General features: G+C 42.4%; 3 protein-coding genes and 2 long non-coding RNA genes across 13 annotated transcripts; 1 reads left to right on the top strand and 4 right to left on the bottom strand.

Moving 5' to 3' along the window:
* Nucleotides 1-9: 9 nt before the first annotated feature.
* On the bottom strand, nt 10-9,739 carry LOC124311630. The gene is made up of 4 exons (XR_006910049.1): nt 9,556-9,739; nt 731-856; nt 526-671; nt 10-305 (listed from the first exon to the last, which is right to left on the bottom strand). It is a non-coding gene; the product is annotated as an uncharacterized LOC124311630 (long non-coding RNA).
* Nucleotides 9,740-9,881: 142 nt separating this feature from the next.
* LOC124311206 (probable myosin light chain kinase DDB_G0279831) lies at nt 9,882-13,837 on the bottom strand. Of its 8 annotated transcripts, none has more exons than XM_046775588.1 (5): nt 13,800-13,837; nt 13,480-13,680; nt 13,080-13,355; nt 11,666-12,033; nt 9,882-11,594 (listed from the first exon to the last, which is right to left on the bottom strand). In XM_046775588.1, exon 5 carries the CDS (start codon nt 11,591-11,593, stop codon nt 10,340-10,342), a length of 1,254 nt encoding a protein of 417 aa, XP_046631544.1. In that variant the 5' UTR covers nt 11,594; nt 11,666-12,033; nt 13,080-13,355; nt 13,480-13,680; nt 13,800-13,837; the 3' UTR covers nt 9,882-10,339. The 8 variants fall into 8 exon arrangements, with proteins under 8 accessions (XP_046631544.1, XP_046631546.1, XP_046631550.1 ...); XM_046775590.1 differs by lacking the exon at nt 13,800-13,837 and having other exon boundaries at nt 13,080-13,187; nt 13,240-13,355; nt 13,480-13,732; XM_046775594.1 differs by lacking the exon at nt 13,800-13,837 and having other exon boundaries at nt 13,147-13,187; nt 13,240-13,355; nt 13,480-13,732.
* Nucleotides 13,838-13,864: 27 nt separating this feature from the next.
* LOC124311108 lies at nt 13,865-15,883 on the bottom strand. The gene is made up of 2 exons (XM_046775421.1): nt 14,872-15,883; nt 13,865-14,812 (listed from the first exon to the last, which is right to left on the bottom strand). The coding sequence occupies exons 1-2, from the start codon at nt 15,681-15,683 to the stop codon at nt 14,017-14,019; spliced, it is 1,608 nt and encodes a 535-aa protein (XP_046631377.1). The 5' UTR covers nt 15,684-15,883; the 3' UTR covers nt 13,865-14,016.
* A 798-nt stretch (nt 15,884-16,681) lies between these two features.
* Nucleotides 16,682-17,691, top strand: LOC124311563. Of its 2 annotated transcripts, none has more exons than XR_006909887.1 (4): nt 16,682-16,696; nt 16,759-17,046; nt 17,256-17,309; nt 17,369-17,691. It is a non-coding gene; the product is annotated as an uncharacterized LOC124311563 (long non-coding RNA). The 2 variants fall into 2 exon arrangements; XR_006909888.1 differs by lacking the exon at nt 16,682-16,696 and adding an exon at nt 16,744-16,758 and having other exon boundaries at nt 16,830-17,046.
* Nucleotides 17,692-17,737: 46 nt separating this feature from the next.
* On the bottom strand, nt 17,738-20,704 carry LOC124310974 (ribosome biogenesis protein BOP1 homolog). Its single transcript, XM_046775179.1, has 10 exons — nt 20,580-20,704; nt 20,164-20,496; nt 19,955-20,106; nt 19,671-19,891; nt 19,040-19,603; nt 18,767-18,979; nt 18,427-18,704; nt 18,268-18,367; nt 18,007-18,202; nt 17,738-17,938 (listed from the first exon to the last, which is right to left on the bottom strand). Exons 1-10 carry the CDS (start codon nt 20,649-20,651, stop codon nt 17,785-17,787), a joined length of 2,283 nt encoding a protein of 760 aa, XP_046631135.1. The 5' UTR covers nt 20,652-20,704; the 3' UTR covers nt 17,738-17,784.
* Nucleotides 20,705-20,714: the final 10 nt, after the last annotated feature.

The following is a 20,714-nucleotide window of genomic DNA, read 5'->3' as shown; positions in this document are numbered from 1 at the left end:
TCGACTGTGTCAAACCTGATATTGATCAGGTTGCCTCAGTTGTATACTGCATGATTGAATGAAAACTCAAAAGACAACAGATCAAACTTTTAAGTTGGCACACAGTTAACACAGAGCAATTTCATGGCATGGATGAAAACGACAACACAAAAATTTTGAAGTCAGGAACCCAGATGGAACAGCTCAGCAACTTCTCGATTACTGCAACCGCATGCTGCATACAATGGTTCAATATCTGTCTTTGTCACACCTTTCACCATTTGGCTGGAAGGTAACCAACAGCGTTGAAGAAGTGTTTGTTATACCTATTTAAGAAAAGAAAATTATTTTCGAGAAACACAACTGTGTACAAATGCCTACTCATGATAACAAAGGAATACAAAGAGTAACAGAAAACTACGCAGCCCAACAGAATAACTTTGATATCTGATTCAAAATTTCTATAGTAGCGGAGAAAATTGGTCTACTCTTTAGTCATGTAATCTAAATCTGTACTTTTGTAAGACATTTGATTAAAATAATTACTTTTTAATGTTCCATGGGATGAGACGTACGCCTAAGAACGGGCAGCGAGACACACGAGGAACGCCATTTCGGAAATGTACCAGCACTTCCAACTTCCTAGTCTGAGTTGAATGATTTGGCAAATTGGTTACTATGTGCTAAATCACCTATAAATTTTCACATTAACATTTACATTCGTTAACAATAGGAAATTAACAATAAATACCTTTTAATTTTCATCGTGAGAAACGCCACAACCAACAACCCATTTCCTGCTACGTCTTGGAACACAATGGCCGCTAATCGTCCCTGAACACACGCGCCATCTGGTGGACATATTTTACATTACATCCTGGAGGAAGGTACAGTATCCTGCATATAAATCCGAACACCTTGGTATCTTTCTTCATTTAAAAAAAATATTTCTGCATTTTTTTCTTAATTCTAATAAATGAACTTTGTAAAACAATTAATTCTACACGTAATATGAAGTCTTGAAAGTTAAAAACAAAAAATATAAATTAAACTGGGCTTTTGAAAAAGAACTGCGTTCGGATTTTATTGCAGGATACTGTACATTACAATTAATTGGTTGCATTTAATAAAATTTCGATAACAAAACTTTCGTCTATGGCTGTCTGCGGTGGAACACGACAGCGATCCTGATTCAGTCCTTTAGATGAGTTTAGACCAAGTGTTTAGACCAAGTGTTTAGACCAAGTGTTTAGACCAAGTGTTAGCCTAGTTTAGACACTCGTAAACGCCAATCTTGTATAAAACGCACTTTTGACGACCGACCCTAGCTCGAAAACTTTAAACTGTATAAATATCAAACAAAGTTCACTTGAAAGATTAATGTAAATTTTAAGCAAAGTTGCTTTTGGAGGATAAAAGATCAAAAGTAACAGATTTAGTTTGCAACTTTAAAAATGTGTTTCGGTACATTTAAACGTGTGCTTTGGTGGGAACCATTGACTCTCAACTCTGTAGATTTCAATTAAAAGGCTTTTGAAAATGAATTGTAGACCATTTTTAGAAAGTCATTCAGTCTAAAAAACAAAATTTTTCTTTTCGTTAAAGAACTAAACGTTCGCGGTCAGGAAAAACAGAATAAAAACTAAAAACATGATTTCAAATTGGACTTCCCAGCCATCAACAGATGTAAATAAGATTTGGCCTCATAAAAAAGCTTGATTCGACTTTGTTTCACTTTTCAAATAGGCTTGCAGCAAAATTCCCTTGGCAGAACTGTATAGTTGCTTGATGGCCATTAGATGTCTCGCTAGGCGTCGGTAGTTGAAAAAGAAATCCAAAAAAGATCATTGCTGCTTAATCTTCAATGAAATAATCCTTCGTAAATACTTGCAATGCTCGGAAAATTCAATTGATTCAACAAATCAAATTAATACGAGAGGACTCGAAACAATTCCAAAAGCAATATAGCCATAGCTAGAATACCAAAATTGTTTAATCTTTACCCTCCGTTCGAGTCCCTGGTATTACTAATTCACTATCCCGATTCCGCAGTTACGGGGATCGGAAGGCCAGCCAAACGGAAAATCCCAACAGTTTCATTAAGACTTTGCATCGAGAGATTAAAAGACATAGTTAAGAGACCTAAAACGGCTAGTCTTTCCTTCCTCATTAAGAAATCATTGGGTATGAGCAAAGGGGAAAACCAATTTTAAAAAATTCATTTGTAATATCGGATCAGTTATTCAAATGTCGCCACAAATCATTTTCGATATGCCTATCGTATGGGAATTGAATTTGCGTACACGACAATTGTCGGCCATCACCAAAGGCAGTTTCATTTCGAGATTATGCATTTTTGGTTTTGTTTTCTGGTTTTGCCGCAGTGCAAGGAAAACTGACTATACAGTTACAGGGTAGAGAAAGATTCAATGTTTGTTCACGGATGGAGAAATGCAGCCGAGCGAATCGAAACTGTGCTGCGCATGTACAATCGAGCCTAAGTTTCCCCTGCGTCTAACATCGGGCGGTGGAGTGACGGCGTGACCGATCGTGTCTGCTGCATCAATTCTTACACAAGCCACGGTTTAATACAACACCGATGGTGTGCCGACATCTGTGTGGGCCCCGGCATCTCTTCTTTTTTCCTCTTCTTTTTATGGGGCAGCAGTTTCTTTCATTTATTCCCTCTTGCGCAGAGCACATGAGGAGCATAAATAAATCTGACTAACCAGATTATTTACGTATAGAAAAGCACATCGGGTGGAGACGGACGGCACCGCGGTGGTGAAGCGAGGAATAAGAATATGCCCGCGTCCAATCCAGCTATTCGCCACCCCATCAAATCCAGAACCCCTCCCACTCCACAAGCCATAAGAGTGGAGAAGGGAGGGGGTTGATTTCTAATTCAATTACATCTACAAAGTCATCGACTGTTACGCAACATTTAAAAAAAACATGATTTCGAAAATGAAATTCACAATCAATGAGAAATCTACAATAGCCAAGAGGCCCATTTTGCACCTGACAAAGTGTATAGAAATACCCCGAAACATTCGAGCTGGGGTGGTGAAAAACTACTCAACAAGATTGGCTAAACTTGCCTTCTCCCGAGTGATGAATAATATTCTTACACGTCCAAATGTAGGCGACCGGCAGCAGTGCCGCTCCTGACATCGTTTCATCTTGTCCCACCCTCAAAAGACAGGGACAGACAGAGACTCATCGACTCGTCAGTCTGTTTCGCCGAACATTTGTCTTTTTCGGCCCCCCCTCTTGTGTGTGGATGAGCACACACAAAGGGAAAGATAAACTTTTCATTATTCCTGATGGTTTCATCTATACACGGGCGGCGCAGTGAATGCGAAACTTTATCGCTTTCTCGGCCGATCGACAACACAAACTCGACTAATGGAAATTAATGATGGGATTCAATTAGTAACGAGAATCAATCAGTCAAAACTCTGCTCAACTGTAGAGAAAAGGGGGTTGTTTTAAGCTGCTGCTGTGCTCGGTACTATACTCTAACGTCACACATATACAGCACAATATATTAATATTCGTGCCGAAAAATGAAAAGCCGTGCCAACTCGGTATTATACCGCGTAATATAAATAACTTTAGGGCCCATCATTAGCGTCAACGGATGGGGAGAACCACCCGCGACCCGGAGTACTATACGGCTTCTAATGTACTGTTGGAAGTAATCAGAATCAATGGATCTGTTGGGCGGCCGGAAAAAGGAACACATCATCATCATGCGGCGATGATGATGTAAAACCTTCCTTCTCCTCCTTCGTCATTTTTCAAAGGATTTCTTGAAAGAAAATAAAATAAAAGTGCGGCGATGGGAAAACTTTTAGCCATCAGGAAGAAGGAAAAACTTGAAGAACGGATCGCGCATCGTCGAAATAAAAAGAAGAAAAACCGAAGCAATATTTCAATTCAAAGTGAGCGGATCGAATTGCATATAGAGGCGGGCCCATCTGACCCCCATAAAAAACACACACATATAGCACAAGATATACACGGAGAGATAGGAGGGGCTGTACAATCTATTTCGCCTTCGGGTCGACTATATAATACGGACGACGTGAATCTGATTCGACAGCGGCCGACTGACAGTACAGCGGGGCCCCCAAGTGGCGGTTAGCCCGAACATATTTAAATGTGTACCGCAGCAGACGTACTGAACTGAATTTTTAAAAATGTGTCTTTAAAAAGAAATTCTACACAGATGATTCAATTGTCCAGCGGCGGGCTATTTGAAATTCTTGTCCGACGAACCTTTTTTTTGCTCGAGTTTATTTTTCATATTTTACCAAAGTGTTGAGCAGAAAACACGTGCGGGAGATGACGAGTGATCCATCACCATTCAAGTATTCTCCCCTGCCCATAAGACACTGCAGAGGCTAGAGACTCTAGCCGACTGCTCAAGATCGGATCGATACGCCACTCTGGCGAATCGAATCCATCAAGAGCTTTACTCAGATTTATGCTGCTGCTATATCTACTGTCGTGTCACTTGGCATTTTTTTGGCGGGTTTTCTTATTTGAATTTTCCCATCAACCAACTTCCCGAAAGAAAAAGGAAAAAGAGTCGTTGTACATAAAACGGGAGCCAAAGATGGGCGACGCTCAGACTGTTTTTGGAGACACACACAAGACAGGTCCATCATCAATGGCAGGAATAAGGTTTGGGGCTAGAAAAAGGGAAATGATTGCGCTGTATATAAGAGAAGGCAACTGCATCCATATTCAGCAGCAGTTCCGCCAGCAGCCAAGCGGAAGGTATAACTGAATTTTTTTTTTCTTTTCCAGGAGGAATAGTGAAGGTTGCACACGCTCCTGGGCAAAAGACGACAACCCAACAAAAGAAGAATCACAATTTTTTCTCTCTCCTAGCTATACACCAAGGAAATATCAATCAGAAAGAGCAGAGAGATGATCATCATTTCTGGCACCGACCAAAACATCCGCTGCCGGATTCATATGTAAACGATCGTCCCTCTATTTATGGGGACATATAGTACTACCACCCACCAACTACGTCATAGTGCAGTTGTAAAAAGGAGACCTATGCCAAACAGTCAGACAGTCACTCAATCAGAAACGGGGAAAAAACAAAACAACTGCAAAGCTTCCGGGCATCCGCACGCAGATAAACAAAATCACAACTACTGTCATGTGTGTCATCAGAAAAAAAGAAGGGGGCGACCAAAAAGACGATCCTCCCATCCACCCCCCAAAAAAATGAATCACGAGCCCAGGAAATTGAGCGGTGCCAGTCCAATCTTTTCTCTCTCCTATTGGCGCTGCTGGGAAGGGCCTTTGGGTCCATTGTGACTTCAATCTCGCCGTTCACTGATAGGTGCGTTATTATACAACACACAACGGGGCGAATGGGTGTTGTCGGCGTGAATCGGTCAGGGTCGAATGCGCACACAATAGAGGGTCCGCCACTGAGAGATCAGTTTCTCCTCTCTCTCTCTCTCTATGCTATTTGTGATCTAAACGAGTTTTGTTGGACCCGAGAGAGGGACAAAAAGAAGGGGGGGCCCCTGTACAGTACACTATATATTGTGTGTGTAGACGATGTTATCGAGTTTTGGCTTCCTTTCGTGTCACTTTCCTTTCCCATTTTTTCTTGTTGTTATTATTTCCTTGTCATTTCCTGTTTTACCCCCCGAGAATCTTCTTCTTTTTTTTCACGCTGCGCGTTCGCATCGAATAATCAAGCAGATGGAAAGACATTATTAAATACCATTGCCAAGCCCCTCCTCAACTCATCAAGCGGGAAGGCAGGCGCTCTAATGGTTGCTGAAGTGCAACGTATATTATATCTCTGCTGTCTTTTGGAGATACGTACGTACACAAGAGAAGGAAAAAAAAAGATAGAGGGGGGAACTATTAGATTATTTTGAAGCGCAAGCATTTTCTATATTGCCGTGATTACCCCTCCCAAGCTCTCCTGTATGGACTGCAATAAATCAAACAAGGGCTCTCTCTCTCTATAGTCTTTTTCTTTCCGGGGGGGACAACAAGGTCAATACGAGTAAATATAACGGCCAATGTGTGTGTAGAGAGAGAGAGAGAGTGTTACAAGCAACCAGCATTCATCGATCCCCGATACACATTTATTTGTTTCCTACACCCGACCGACCGACCGGGAGTGAAACCGGTGGAGAGACGATCGTATAAAAAGTGATCCGTCTTATTCTCTCTTGGGGATGGAGGAGAAAGTAGAAAAAAAAACACAAGCGGATATATACTAGAAAAACCCAGCGGACCAATTACAGCAACTGTCGTCCGGTCATAAAACATCATCAGTAGCTCCGGCGGAAGAAGAAGAAGGGAGTGAAAGAAATAAATGGTAACCGTTTTATTATATCAGAATGCATTTGGACGATTGATACAGGAGGGGAGGTGTGTTAATAATAAAATAAAATAAAAAAGAGGGAAATCAAATAATGGAATAACTTTAGATGATGATGGGTGGATGGGTGTGGAAGGCTTTCGTCATTTTCATCATCTCCCACTTTGGCTGATGAAACGCGCGGTATAAACGATACAACATTCGTTCGATAGTATAGGTAATCGTAAAAACAAGCGAGAAATGAAAATGGGCAAGAGATGTATCGTCGGATAATGAGCCAATCAGTTAGGGGGGGGTAACAACTTTTTCCTTCCAACCCGCTGACGCTTTTTATTTTCCCGGAGTAACGATTAAGAAAAAAAAAAAAAAGATATTGGGTATAGCAATTAGACCACGCCCATTTCCCGAAACTCGAATGCGAGAGAAGAGAATTTTTGATTCCCGCATCTCAACAATTCCCAGCAGATATGTACACATTTATATATTTATAGTGGCCTATATGACACGCTGGGTTGGGTTTAGCTGCCACACACAGTTAGCCCGTCTCTTCTCTATATCGTTTCATTCAGTTGGGGGGGGGGGGAGGGGCTGCTGCTGCTCGGTTCTGTTTCTCCACCCACCCCACCCGAAAACTGATGATATTTATAGGCTTGTACTTTATACGTAAAAGATACTATACAGGCGGCGTCTAGCTTCAGGCAATCGAGGACCGAGTGTGTAGAGTGCGCGGCTCATCCGCCCGGAACGACACACAACGGCGCCGTGATTATGCAAACGGGATGATGACTCTCCTCGCCTTGGCATTTCGTGATGATTCGATTGCCTCGATATGCACCCGCCTATCCGCTATATGTATGTATGCAATCTCCTCCCGACTGTGCCCTCCAACCAACTTTGAAAACTTGAGGACCGCAGAAAATTGTTTCGATCCCCCCTTTTGTTCCCAGCTCCCGTCTATAGCAGCTAGGACAAGTTTCTTCTTTTATTATTGATGAAGAACAACGGCGCTGGTGTCTAAAAGTTTGCAGCGAAAATTCTGAAACATTTACGGGGGATACCCCAGCGGGCGGCCAAATCCAAGTCGATGTCCTCCGTCTTCGTCAAGTTAGATTTTAGTTGTACAGAGGAAACTAACTCGCCAAGGACTTGTCTTTTCTTTACAGAGAGAGAGAGAGTCGTGTAAGTGTATTAGATCTGTGCTCCTCCTTCCCAAGTTGGTTCTCGTCACAGAGTTTGCGGTAAAGTAACAGACTCCTAGAAGGAGAAGAAGAAGTTGGCCGCCACCTCGACAGCGCACAACTTGGTGGTGGCCTCTTGTCCTTTTCCCTATTTAACATCCCTCCTCCCCACCACCACCATTTACTTATGTGAAGTGTTGCGTGATGGTCGGGTCATACAAGAGAACGCACTAGATATAACGACCGGCTTTAGAACATCCGAGACGATGTCTGTCATAAAAAAAAAAGAAAGAAAAAAGTCGCGACATAAAAAGATCCTGAAAAGAAACAAAATTCAATCGAAACTGATGGCGCCGCTTTTTTACGTTCAAACTGTCATCGACGCCACTGCTGGATTTTTTCTTTTTCTTTCCTACACGATTAGAATCTTCCTTTTTGGGGGTGGGCTTATTTTATTAACTGTGGGTGTCCATCCGGAAACGTACGTTACTGCCTTCGGCTCCGGCTCCGGCTCCGGCTCTCAGTGTGTTCGCCAGAGTGGAATAAAACGGCAATGGCGGGCGCCAGACTTGTGTAACTGCACAAGGGGGCCGAGATCCTTTCGCATACTAAACAGTATTATTCTCCACACACACCACCCTAGGGAGGCAAGAAGAAACAAGTCTTCCGCTCAATCGACTTTCAAGATGACCTCAATCACACACGAACTTCCCACCCACCACAAAAGAAGAAGAAATGTCCTCAAAAAGGAGCGGGACACAAATCGATCCAACGGCCGGAATATTTAATGAGCTCGCGGAGGGGGGGCTGCTCGGTCAAGCGTCCACTTCGGGAGAAAAAGAAAAAAAGAAAAGAGTGTCGACGACATACTGAACAACTGACCGCCGACCACTACCATCTGAACGACCGGCAATATGGGCCCATCGTGAAGTGGCCCCCCTCCTCCTCCTCTTCAGGGCATTTGTGTAACACACAAAGAAAAGTCAATGGATCGTGTACAATTGTGTCCTGTGCCTCCCCCCCCCAACGACGACACTGTGTGTCTAGTAATAATAATATCGATCAGATCAGATTTCCAACTTTCGGTGGTAGGGTTGGGTTGGGGGGAATTATGCCGTGAAGATGATCCCGAAAAAGAAAATCATGCATCTGGGCGAATCAAACGAGAGACACACGCAAGCGCAGGACACAGGCAGCAAAGCTTTAAAGGGATGATCGAAACAAACTCTGGGGAAAGTGTACAGATGACTTTATTATGCAATTTTATGCAAAGGCCATTTGAAAGCGCGGGCAGACATAAAAGAGAAAAAAAACAGGAAAAGAAATAAAGAGAAAGAGGTCGTCGGATGAAATATATATGGGGATGTGTATGAATCACTATCATCTTGCACGCCGGAAATATATAATACGTATATATTTCTGGCGTGGGGGGGGAGGAAAAAACAGAGCGGAGGGGAAAGATTGTGGAGGGAGAGAAATTTATGAGCGTATGGTCATTCAGCGTCAAGCAGCGGCGCCGTATTTGAGCCATTATGCAGAACAGATTCGTTGGCTGCGTTCGGTCGCAGCAGTGTTGATAAAAATGGGAACGAATAGCAAAGGCGAAAGAATACGACAGCCGCAACAACGACAACAAAAAAAGGAGGGGGTGAAAGTTTTTCACCCAAAAAGAATAAGAAAAAGAAAAGAACTTATATCTCTTTTTATTATAAGCTACGACTGTGAGGTTACCCATATTGAAGACTATAATTCTCCAACAAAAGCAGACAGTCATGAATCATTCTTTCCCGGGCTTGACATTTCCCTAAATCTGTTCACTGCTCTGATGGCCCTGGGCTGCGAAAACCAAACTTTTGATTCTGCCAAAGCACCTGTCACTAGGCTGGGTTCAATCATGGGTTCAATTCTAAGTAATAATGGCGATCGATATTGGCGCATAACGTACGCCGACCACGAGCGTGTAAAGAGAAACTTTTTTCGGCGGGGATCGTTTCAAGAGTTTTTGCACAGAAAGTCGTGACTTACCCCATGTGTAGACTTTAGGGACGTCGTCTGCATTCGATGCACGTTTTCGTGTCGTGATTTGTGACCGGGGAACCCTTGCACGCCAATCCTTTGCAGAAATAAGTTGCTCCATTTAAAATTCAGTGCACCAATTAATAAGATGAGATGAGAAATGAAAATAAATCAAATCAACAGCAGCAGACAGCTCAAACGTGGTGCTGCTGTTGACACAAAAGATGGCGACGTTGCAAAATGTCAATTAGTTGCCAGCTCAAGGTTTTTTCAGAAACGTGAATTAATTAGGTGAAATCATCAAAGGAATGTCTTATTTTAGATGTAGTATGTATATTACCAATTTCACGGAATGAATACACACCAACAACAAGTTATTAAGGATAAAGTTTGAATTGACTATATTTAGACACAATCGTGATTTGGGTTATTCAATTAGGTGCACAATTGTCAATAATAGAGAGGCCAATAAATAAGTTTTAAAAAATGCATGCAAACCCGGTTCGTCTGAGATAATTCTGATGAATGTCTTTGGCAGGGATAAAAACAAAAACGTAAAAATCGAAGAAATTAACTTATTTCTTTTTCCAATATGTTACAGTGTGTCAAACCAACAATTAATCTCAAACAAAAAAAAAACGAAGAAACACAAATGAAGCACTTAAATAGAAAATACAATATCGAATTTTTCACAGATATTTAGCGGGGAGAAAAGGATTTATAGTCGAAACAAATCAGTAGTCACCAAACGCAGAGAAAAATCAGGAAAACCAAAAATTTAAAATAAAAATAATCACTTGGTTTCAAGTTCACGGTCTTCGTGCGAGGTCATGTGTCTTGTCAGGTGGTGCCGTTCGCGGAAATTTTCTCCGCAGACGGGACATCGCAATTTCTCCTGTCGCTTTTGGCGGACGGGATCGGTGTTGGCGTCACGCCGGTGCTGCGACCTCATGTGGTAGACGAGGTCGGACGTCATGCGGAAACTGAGGTTGCACTTTGCGCAAACGTTCTGCGATGGCGCCGATGCCAAACTGGCCGCTAGAGCTGCCGCTGGAATCTGATGGATTGGCGACGAAGAAACGGATTGCTGTTGAGACTGCGGAGTCGTCGGTGTAGGAGCAGCTGGGGGTGGCGGAGGCGGTGGAGGAGGTGCCATGCTGGAAGAATTAGGCCGCGAAAGCCGATGATCCATCGCGGAATGGAACGTAGGAGGACAATAAGTAGCTGCCGAAGAATCAGCGTGGCGCATAGTCTTGTTATTAGCCGGGAAGAGGTTGAAATCCTTCTCGGATTGATGTTGATAGAGCGAAGCTTGGGCTCGTAGGTAATCCTCAATGAGATTATTGGCTCCATCTGGACGCCGGTCTGTCGCCCTAGACGGATGTAAAAGATTGTTGCCACCACCACCACCGCCGGATTTCATGGGCGGATGTTGTTGCTGCTGCTGCTGCTGCTGGAAGAAGGACTGCTGATGAGCGGCCATTGCGGCTGCAGCCGCCGCCGCAGCTGGATGACTGAACAAGGACATGGCCAATCCTTTGGCCGCATTGTTTTGTTGCAGTAATTGCAACGACAAAGTGGTTGCAATGGCCGGGAATGAGAACGGGTGGTAATAGGGAGGTGCGGAGGAAGCTGCCGCTGCAGCAGCCGACATCATCATGCTCAAATCCACCGGGAGATTGTTACCCGTTCCGCCAGCACTGCTGCTACTTGCGCTCGTTTCCGCCGTGTTGTTGTTGTTGTTGTGGTTGATTTTGCTCACTTTTTTGAACGCGCTTTTCGGCGATCCGCTCACGACCGACGTTTGCTGCTGCTGCTGCAATTTGCTGTGGATCGTCGGTTTATCTTCGATGGATTTCTTGGCCGCACATCTCAAATCTTCTTCCTGATCGTCTTCGTCCGAACTGACTTGATTGTTGTTGTGGTAGCGATGACTTTCACTGACGCCCGTCAAAAACGCCACGTCGAAACTGCGTTTAGGCGTCGTCTGATTCTTCGGGATGCTGTTGGATTCACGGCCGCTCTCCATCGTCGTGTCCATGGTCATTCTGAATTTTAAAGCAAATTTCAAATTTAATAAAAACTTCAAAGATAAGTTGTTGTGATTTATTCCAATTACCTGTTTTGAATGCGTTCCAGCACTTATTATTGTAATTAACTGATTTATTTGGGTATTAAGTAGAGCGACAAGTCGATGCGATCCTGGCAGACAGCTGGGCGACGACTGAGACACAGCGGCGAGCTGCCACGGCACAAAAGTGATGAGGGATCGGACAAAGTGGTTGTGTGTGTGTGTGATCTAACATGTGCCAGTGTCTGAGCGTGGCGCACACGAAAGGGCGGAGCGTCGACAAAGCGGCTGCTCCCGCTCCCCTCTATAACACCATTGGACGCGTTTAGATGCACTCCTCCTCCTGCCGACAGCATACCGCCATCATCTTGGCTTCAAACGCGGACGGCTTGCTTGTGCAGGTTGACACATTTCTCCTATTTCGAGAGTAGTAGTTGGGTGGGAGAAAGTGTGAATTTGTTTCTGTTACATTTCAAAATGAAGTTCTCTTTGCGCCAGAATTGCGCCATAAAAACCATCGAATAAAATCCCGGGGATCGATCGATATAGCTATAGGCGAAACAGGGCTAGAGAAAGGTTCAAGTATTTATTTCCCGTGTTGGCCCGTATTAGATCCCGAACAGTGACCGTATGTCAACCTTTTTTATATATAACTGAAAAACTGCATTGGGCATTGAACTAGAGGAACTACTACCACATATAGACATAGGGTGGGGTGTTGTATATACAAAAGAGTGTCACGTGACATGCACTCTCTTTTATTATACATTGAGCCAAGTCTCTTTTACCACAATACTCCTCTTATGTGTGTGTATGGTGGGGGGGGGGGGGGGAGGAAGGAGGAGGATTTTTGGGGCGCGACAGATGGCGGCCACTACACATCGATGAAAGACCCATTCAATCTACATCAGCGGTGGAAGATCCGCGCTAATCAATTCACCGTCAAAAATGGCGTTGGCTGAAAAACCGGGGCCGGCGGTTCATCAGACAGCCGACATTTATTACATCCAAGGGCCAGCCAACATGGAAGATGATCAATAAGGTCGTCGCCAATAGAAAACAAAAGGATCATGCAGCAGCAGCAGCAGCATCCCCAATGGACCAGATGTTTGTTACTCGTTCGAGGGTGTGTTAAGAGGGAATTGATTGAAACTTTTTCCCCCCTATACTCTTTCAACTTGAAAAATAAAAGACTCGGGGGAGACAGAGTCTATGACTTTTTCCCTCGTTTAAACACACAATAAACCGCGTGCGGTCTCTTATAGAGGGAGAAAAAACCGATAAAAGTATCCGGTTGCACTCCACTATAGCTACAGCTTATTTGATACAAAAACAAATTGTGTTGAAAGAAAAACGAAGCAGGTGGGTACTATTTAAAAAAAAAAAAGAAATTAAATCAATTGAATTTGGCGCCAAAAACGAAATTCAATTGAATAGTATTGAGGTTTCCGGTGAATGTTACCACAAAGAGGCTGATGGTTGAGGATAGAGAAAAAGCTTTTCCTTGCACAGCAGCAGAGAAAACGCACCTGCACGGTCGAGCGAGCAAATCAGTCTTCTTCCTTCCTTCCTGCGGATGGAAAAAAGATAGAAAATGGCCCAGTTGCTGTGTGATGCCGTACCGCAAGAGGATAGGAGGCAATAAGCTTATATACGGTGTGTGTGTGTGTGTGTGTGTGCGGAGGCAGATGCAATAACCGAGTGAAGCCGAGCGGATAATATCCTCCACATCAATCGACTGAGAAAGACACAGAGTGAAGAAGAAAGGGAGGGGAACAAAAAAAAAAGGAGATCACCATCACAAACAAACCACATAGAGAGAGAGAGAACCTATCGTGATATTATTATTATTATTATTTCACCTCTTGTGTGTGATGGAAAAGCGGCGGCTCAGGTCTTCCTTTCGGGGAGAGATGGATGGCATTATATTTAGACTGAGAACAGCCTCACATGCTGCCCGTTTCTCACACATATGGGTGGTCGCACCCAACAGCACACCCAACTTCCATCATCCAGCCTCCGCCACAGCATCTGACTGTTATTATCCTAAGCTTCAGCGCCGTCTCATTTTACAGACAATCCAGTTGACCGAAAAAATAGAAAATAAAAAGAAATCACGTAAAGCATAAGTAATATGGTGGAAAAATAATAATAACTAAAGAATCGTTGGCTGTATAATTACCTGTTACGGGATGAGAATCAAATGTTTGTTTTTATTTTAAATGAGGGACATCTAGCGGAAAAATATTTTACTGCATAAAATATTTATTTGACGCGCATTTTTTAAAATAAACATACAGCACGTTTGACTTGCTCATAATTTAACAGGGAATATGTTCATTATATAGAATACACACAAGGCTAGTTCAAATTAAAAAAAAAATTATGAAAGCTTGGACTCACAGCCAGATCAAAGAAGTAGAGATTTCGTCGACGTCGATTTCTTGAATGGCCGCACGACAGATTTCAATCAAAGATTCAACTTGATATTTTTCCGCCAATTTCAATAGTGACTGGGAGTTGGCCGATACTTTGAGCTCTCCCGTGTACAAGAAGAAGAGAAATTCTTTGAAGGCGTCAGGATTTACGCCATCATCGATTCGAACTTTTCCCGTGACAGATTCGACCGTTGAGGTATTGAACAGCTCCGTGAATACCGGACTCCTTGAAGAGATAATGGCTCGATGTACTTTGAAAATTTTTTTCCCAACTTGAAGCTCGGCGTCGGTCAGGATGGCCAAAAGGAACATGTTCCAGTAGTCAACAGAGCGGAGACTGTCCATCAGTTGGTATCGAAAATTATCGAGATTTTCTCTGATGAGGATGTCAAATTTGAAAGAACTTGGTGCTACGAGATCGTAGAGTTCCCGGCCAAAGATGTATAAGGCTTTTTCACCTCGTCGCTCCATCCGGCAATATTCGGCGCCGTCAATGTAACTCTCAACATGGGATATGGATGTGCCTGTTTTCTCCAGGTGAGAACAGGCCAGGTAAAGGAAATGCTGTGGGGATAAGAGAGTTGAGTGCTTGGTGGGTGGATGTTCGGCCAGTCCCGCCCGGAACGCTCCATCGTTGCGGAAATTCAACTGATCTGAAGTGAACAGCTTATCGTCTTGCGGCAATTCTTCCACCCGCCAAACGCATTCGATGACTGTATAGTACTTTTGGAAAAACAATTGAGCTTTGGTCTTCTCTCTATAAATAGATAAAATAAATAAAATGAAGGAGTAAATAACACTTTGAGTTTATCTCACTTGAGCTGAGGTTTCTTGGGGCAAATTTCAAAGTTTGGTTTCATGGCCATGGCGAATGATGTGAGTTGATTAGCATCGATATCTTGAACTGCCAACTGGCAAAGGGATTTCAACGTGCTCAACTTGTAACGTTCTGCCAATTTCAGCAGTTCTTCGTTAACACTTCGGTGGTTGTTGACCTGAAAGACGCCAGTATAGAGAAATCGAAGAAACATTTCAAAAACAAGGGGTTCTGTGTCATCGATCTTGATTCGACTGCCAACAATCGGCGATTCAATTGAACCAAACAATGTTGGACTTCGAGCTGCCAGAATGGCCCGATGTGCCGAAAAAATGTGGTTTTGGACTGAAAATTCAATGTCAGTCCAGAGTTTGTTTTTGGCAGTCAACCACAACTGATCTGTAAATAGAATATCTGACAATTGGTAACGATAGTTTTCCAATGTTTCGATAACGTGGACGCCGAACGTGAATGTCTCTTGCTTTTGCCATTCACAATCAATTTCTTTTACAAATAACTGAAGGTGATCCAGCTCATTCTCACAAAGGTTCATGTGTCCATCTAGGTCAGGTTTCCCTTTGATCTTGACAGATACTTTCGCCACTTTATAGCCAATCTTGTGCAAATTGGTACAAATGAAATACAACCTTGTCTTTGTGTCTTGACCACCAACTTTCTTCAGGGCAAATCGAAAAGCTTTCAATCCCAGAAACTCAGCCATTTCGGTCATGATTGAGCACCGTTCAGTCAAATCTTTAAATTTCCACTGGTACATCAGAACCCTTCCAGATTCGTGACATTCTCCCTCCATTTTAATTGCAAAATGTTAAATATCGACAGAAATAAGGCGTTGAACTGAAAAGAACAATCGAAATAAATATAGAATGGATTCACTTTCTAAAATTAAAATTTGTAGATTTAAGATCTCAAGTCACGACTCAGCCAGACGGCCAGACTCAGCTGTCAAGAGAATTATGCAATTATGTTGTCTCCTTAAAAACAAATGAATAGAGCATGATTTAACCGCGAAATAAAATTTGCAACATTGCAAGTTTCTTTAAAAAACAAGTGCTAGTGGAACAAATTTGTTATTCACAAACATCCGTTTTGAATTATAATAACACAGACATCTGATAACCAAAAATGCGTCTCTGAAAAAAAAAGAATAGTGTCGGTGTGACTTAGATCGTCGTAATGCGTTGCAAATGTGAAAAATTTTTCAAGTGACATATTTGTGAAAGCATGTACGCAACGCCAAGTTCATTCACATTGCAACCTTCAATGTTTGCAAACCCCATGAAAACCTGTACGTTTTTGCTCTTGGCAGATTGCCAACTTTTACTTTGCAAGAAGTTTGCAAATGACATAACATCCGTGTCCCTGAAAAAAAGCGGATTCGCGCTTCACATAATGTAGGAAAACCATCAGAAGAATGTCAAATACAAAGTTAAGCATGCTGGCTACGTGAGCTCACATTTATTCAACCCTCAATTTTTGCATACCGTTAGCAGAAGTCGGCGCCGCGTATTTTAGTTTTTGGCAGTCGGCCGATGTTTACCAGTCTTGAACCTGAAACGAAAAATTCGGGAGTCGCTGCAGTTAAGAATAGGATTCACTTTTTCCTTTCTTTTTAATTATGTCCTCATTTTCTCACTAGTTTACACTGCTTCGTATAGGATAACTCCAGTGCTAAGAATTTTTCGTGGTATTTTCTACAACCACTTTTTAGCATCACATTTACATGTAATTTTAGGTCACTTGAGATCTTTCAACTCTCGAAATTTCTATCAGATTTCTACTTTTGATTTTGGTCTCAAAATAGACGTAGGCCACATTTATCATTATATACGTAAGACTTACGATAAAGACGACTTTGTTTACTACAGGTTTGCCTTTTTACCCTTGGCCGCCTTGGCCAGTTAAAAAAAGGTTCCCGTTTTCAACTTTTATTTGACAGGATAGCAACGCTGTGACGCCTAGTAACGCTATAACTTGGACTTGGTAACCAACTTACTCGTTATAAGGGTTTCGTCTGCGGCCGTGGGTGGTTTCAAGGCCACGAACGTTCTGTTTTTTTCTCTCTCGAGGCCGTATATAATTTCCGCAAAGCCGATTTCCGCGGTTAATTCGGCCGACGACTTCCTCTAACTTGGGCTGGTACTTAACACTCTGAGGTGAAAAAATTTCCAGTCTTTAGATTTCATTGGGTTTTAACAGATTTATTTTCAAGATGGGGTACCTGTATTTCCAGTTATCTCGTCACGTGCTAGTTACACATATCAGTGTGAAACATGTCCTTTTTTAAACTAGTGAAAGCGTCTGTTTTTGCGCGTTGTGTCCATTTCATTTCAAGATATCTAATGTTTGATTCTCATGTTATTAGGCAATGATTGTTCAAGTTTCCACTGTACGCACAGCCTACAGATGGACCACTGGGGTAAGTTAACTTCTGAAATTTTATCAAACATAACGTTCAATTCCAATTTTGTGTTTTAGTTTGCAAGACTGCGATCTGAAGGATGGCCTCCACAGTTGACTGCAACTCTTATGGCAATAATTGGAATCGGAATGTCTTCCTTCAGTGCTGCACAGATGTCTGCAGTGCCAGCCTCACCCAACAAAAAATACTTCCCGAGAGGACCATGGAATTGAAACTAGACCACTTATAAAATTTAATTATGACAATGAACAATGATCGACCTTTCTTGGTGCCATGGGTTTTCAATCATACAATATCATGTATCGCTTATTTATAAGTGCTGCACAATAACCAAACTGATGTTTCCATTATTGAACGAATACAATTCTTAGTCTTCTTATTTTATCAATTGTAAAATTTCATAAATGAAACAAGTGTCAAACAAACATGTTTCAGTTGTGTAATAATCGTGTGCCACTTAGAGTTCAGTGCGTTACGTGTACAATCGAATCGTAGCATCTGCTCCACTGGTAAACAACCATGGTTGTGTAGGGTGGAAGAGAACATCAAAAACACCGAAATCATCAAATTTGGCATGCCCACGCAGTTTCTTCAACGGGACAATTGTTGGGTTCTTCAACAAATCGCTATAAATTTAGAAAAGTAAAAGTGATGAGAAGTTCAACAAACAAATTAAGTAATCAAGATGTCTTACTTGTAGACCATTCCATGTGAAACAATGGCAGAGCAATCGTCCGATCCAGAAGCGAAGAGAGGGTATCGTTTATGATAGGCCACTGCACGAATACCTTGCCCATGGTGACGCAGAGCTTGATAAGGTTTAGTTGATAAATCCAAGTCGAACCAGCAAAGACGACGATCGTGAGTTCCTACGAGGATGTTGTCTCCACCTATTACAAACCGTCAATGAACGAAAATTAGACTGCAAATTGTTGTTAGGAACTTTGAACTTTACCTGGATGAACTGCAATCGAAGAAATCCATTTGGCTCCTGTCATTAATTTTTTGGTAAGTTCTTGTTTCAAAAGATTGTATACTCGAACGTGACGTTGTGTCTACAAAAAAATATCAAATTAAGCTTCAGTTAACGTGAAATTTAACAAAAAAATCTTACCGCAACAAATAGATAAGGTCTAAGGGGATGGAACAGAGTGCACTGCACAAGTCCCTTGGATTTGCTAAAAGGCAACTGTGATCTGCGTCGAGAAAGTTGATGGATCAGCACGGATCGATTGTCACCTTCCGGCATGACAGATGAGAAGTAGTCGCCCTTTGAATGCCAGGCTACGTGTTTCACTGCCTTGAAGTGAGTAAGAGTAACACGGAATCCACTATCCCATTGAGCCTTATCAGGCTCGTTCCAAGTCAAAACAGCACGAACTCGTTGAGGAACTGAAAAAAGAAGTAGTACGACATTTAAAAATGAACTGGAGCAGAAATAAAAAAGAGCTTACTAAGATAATCTGTTTGCGCAGGCATTTCCTTGAGAATCTCATCTGTCTTGGCTTGGACAAGTCGATCTCCTACACCAGGGTTGATTAAATAGACGTTATTATCAACCGCAGCAGCCACCAGAGCAATAGACGAGTTCGGGCACCAAGAAACGCAACGGACAGTTCCTTTAACTTCAAAAGTCTTGAAACAGCGTCCAGTTGCAATCTCCCATACTGTGAAATAAAAATTGAAAATGGATGAAATGTTACCAATAAATCAGTTATAAACTTTACCCTTAAGTGTTTGATCATCGGAACCAGAAATAAAGAACTGGCCTGAAGGATCGTGACTAATAGTACGAACAAGTCCTTTGTGGCCCTTGAAAATCATAGAGCAGACCGTTGGGAACGGTTGGAGATCCCTTGGCTTAGGCAATTGCGGTACAAGATCTTCCGGTTGGATTGTCAAACGCATCTTCTTGGCACGAGGGCACAAATAAAGATCCAAGCAACGAACGAATCGCTCGCGAGCGAATCTGTCATAAGCTGGCACTGCTCTCAGCGAGCTAAACCGTTGGGGAATAAATGGGAACTTGCGCTGGTACGGAGTTTCGGCTAAGCGATTCCATTGATTGATTTCCCTTTCAGAAAAGGCGTACTCTGGAGGGGGATTGTAGGACTCGGCATGCCCCGGAAGTCGAGGTTTCGGAGCAGGGATAGGATTTTCAATACGACGAACATCCTCCGACTTGTCATCGGCATTCCAAAGCAAATAATACTTGTGCCGTTCGACGGATGTGTCTTTAGCCACACGAGGTTTCATCCAACCCATCTTGATAGCGTGCACCATTCGACCGACTAGAAAGTGTAAAAAAGGATTAGTCTAACTTAGAAACACGTTGATAACAAATCAACTAGCAGTCACCTTTAATAGCTTCAACTCTTGAGGGAATAAAAGATCTTTTATGTTCAGGTCTACCAGTAACAGGTGTTTCCATGACTTCGTTGGTGAACCAATCAACCCATGGTTCATAAGGGTTATAGCTTCCATCAGGTATTCTACTACCCATGACATTTTTTATGAGATCCACATCCTCGTTACTCAAGATAACATCCTGGCCTGTCTGTGGATCATAAACTGTTCGCCTGTTGCAATATCAAAATAATTTAGTCAACAATCAAAGGGACAGTGCTGTGAAAAGTGTTTACCATGACTCTGGATTCTCCATTTTCCTCAAGAAATTGTCAATTTCATCTCCTCGTTTGGGTTTGAGAATTGCTTTTCCTTCCAAATCATAACCAATGTGAGGATAGTCATTATACCAGTTCATTGGAATGTTTCCCACAGTGTTTCTCAAATCCTGAAGATAAAATGTTGTTTCAGAAACCAATATAGCACATTTTTAAAACAAACATACTTCCTCATCAGAAGAATCATATGCATATTCATCCTCTACAGGAGGAGCTGGCAGTTGGGCAGTAGACGTGGAGGGTCCATCTTGTGTGATGGGTACAGCGGTGGGTACCACTTTATCCTCCGCTGTGTCATCCTCACTGTCCTCGTTGGTACTCATATTGTGTACTTCATCTCCCTCTTCTTCATCCTCATCACTACCTTCTTCCCAATCAGAATTATCTTCTTCGTCATCACTATCATCTTCCTCGTCATCTTCTAAACCGGAGTATTCACTAGATTCCTCGTCGGTGCTGTCATCGGCATTGTCGGAAACCTGTGCCTCAATTATGTCGTCCTAGAAACATGTAAAACACATGTCAAATACACAGAAAAAGAGGTAATTCATTTCCTAATCCTATTTCCGCCATTTCTACTTACCACTTCAGCGGAATTTTCATTGTTTTCAACAATTTCGAGGCGACGTTTAGATGATTTCGAAGCAGTCGCCATCTTCACCTTACGCACGTGTGTACTAGAGAAAGCGTTGCCAGATTAATTTTTATCATCCCTCTC

This window comes from Daphnia pulicaria, chromosome 8 (genome assembly GCF_021234035.1).
Source record: "Daphnia pulicaria isolate SC F1-1A chromosome 8, SC_F0-13Bv2, whole genome shotgun sequence".
NCBI classification, from domain to species: domain Eukaryota; kingdom Metazoa; phylum Arthropoda; class Branchiopoda; order Diplostraca; family Daphniidae; genus Daphnia; species Daphnia pulicaria.
Note: the sequence above shows the minus strand (reverse complement) of the source record. Positions and strands in the feature narration are given on the sequence as shown.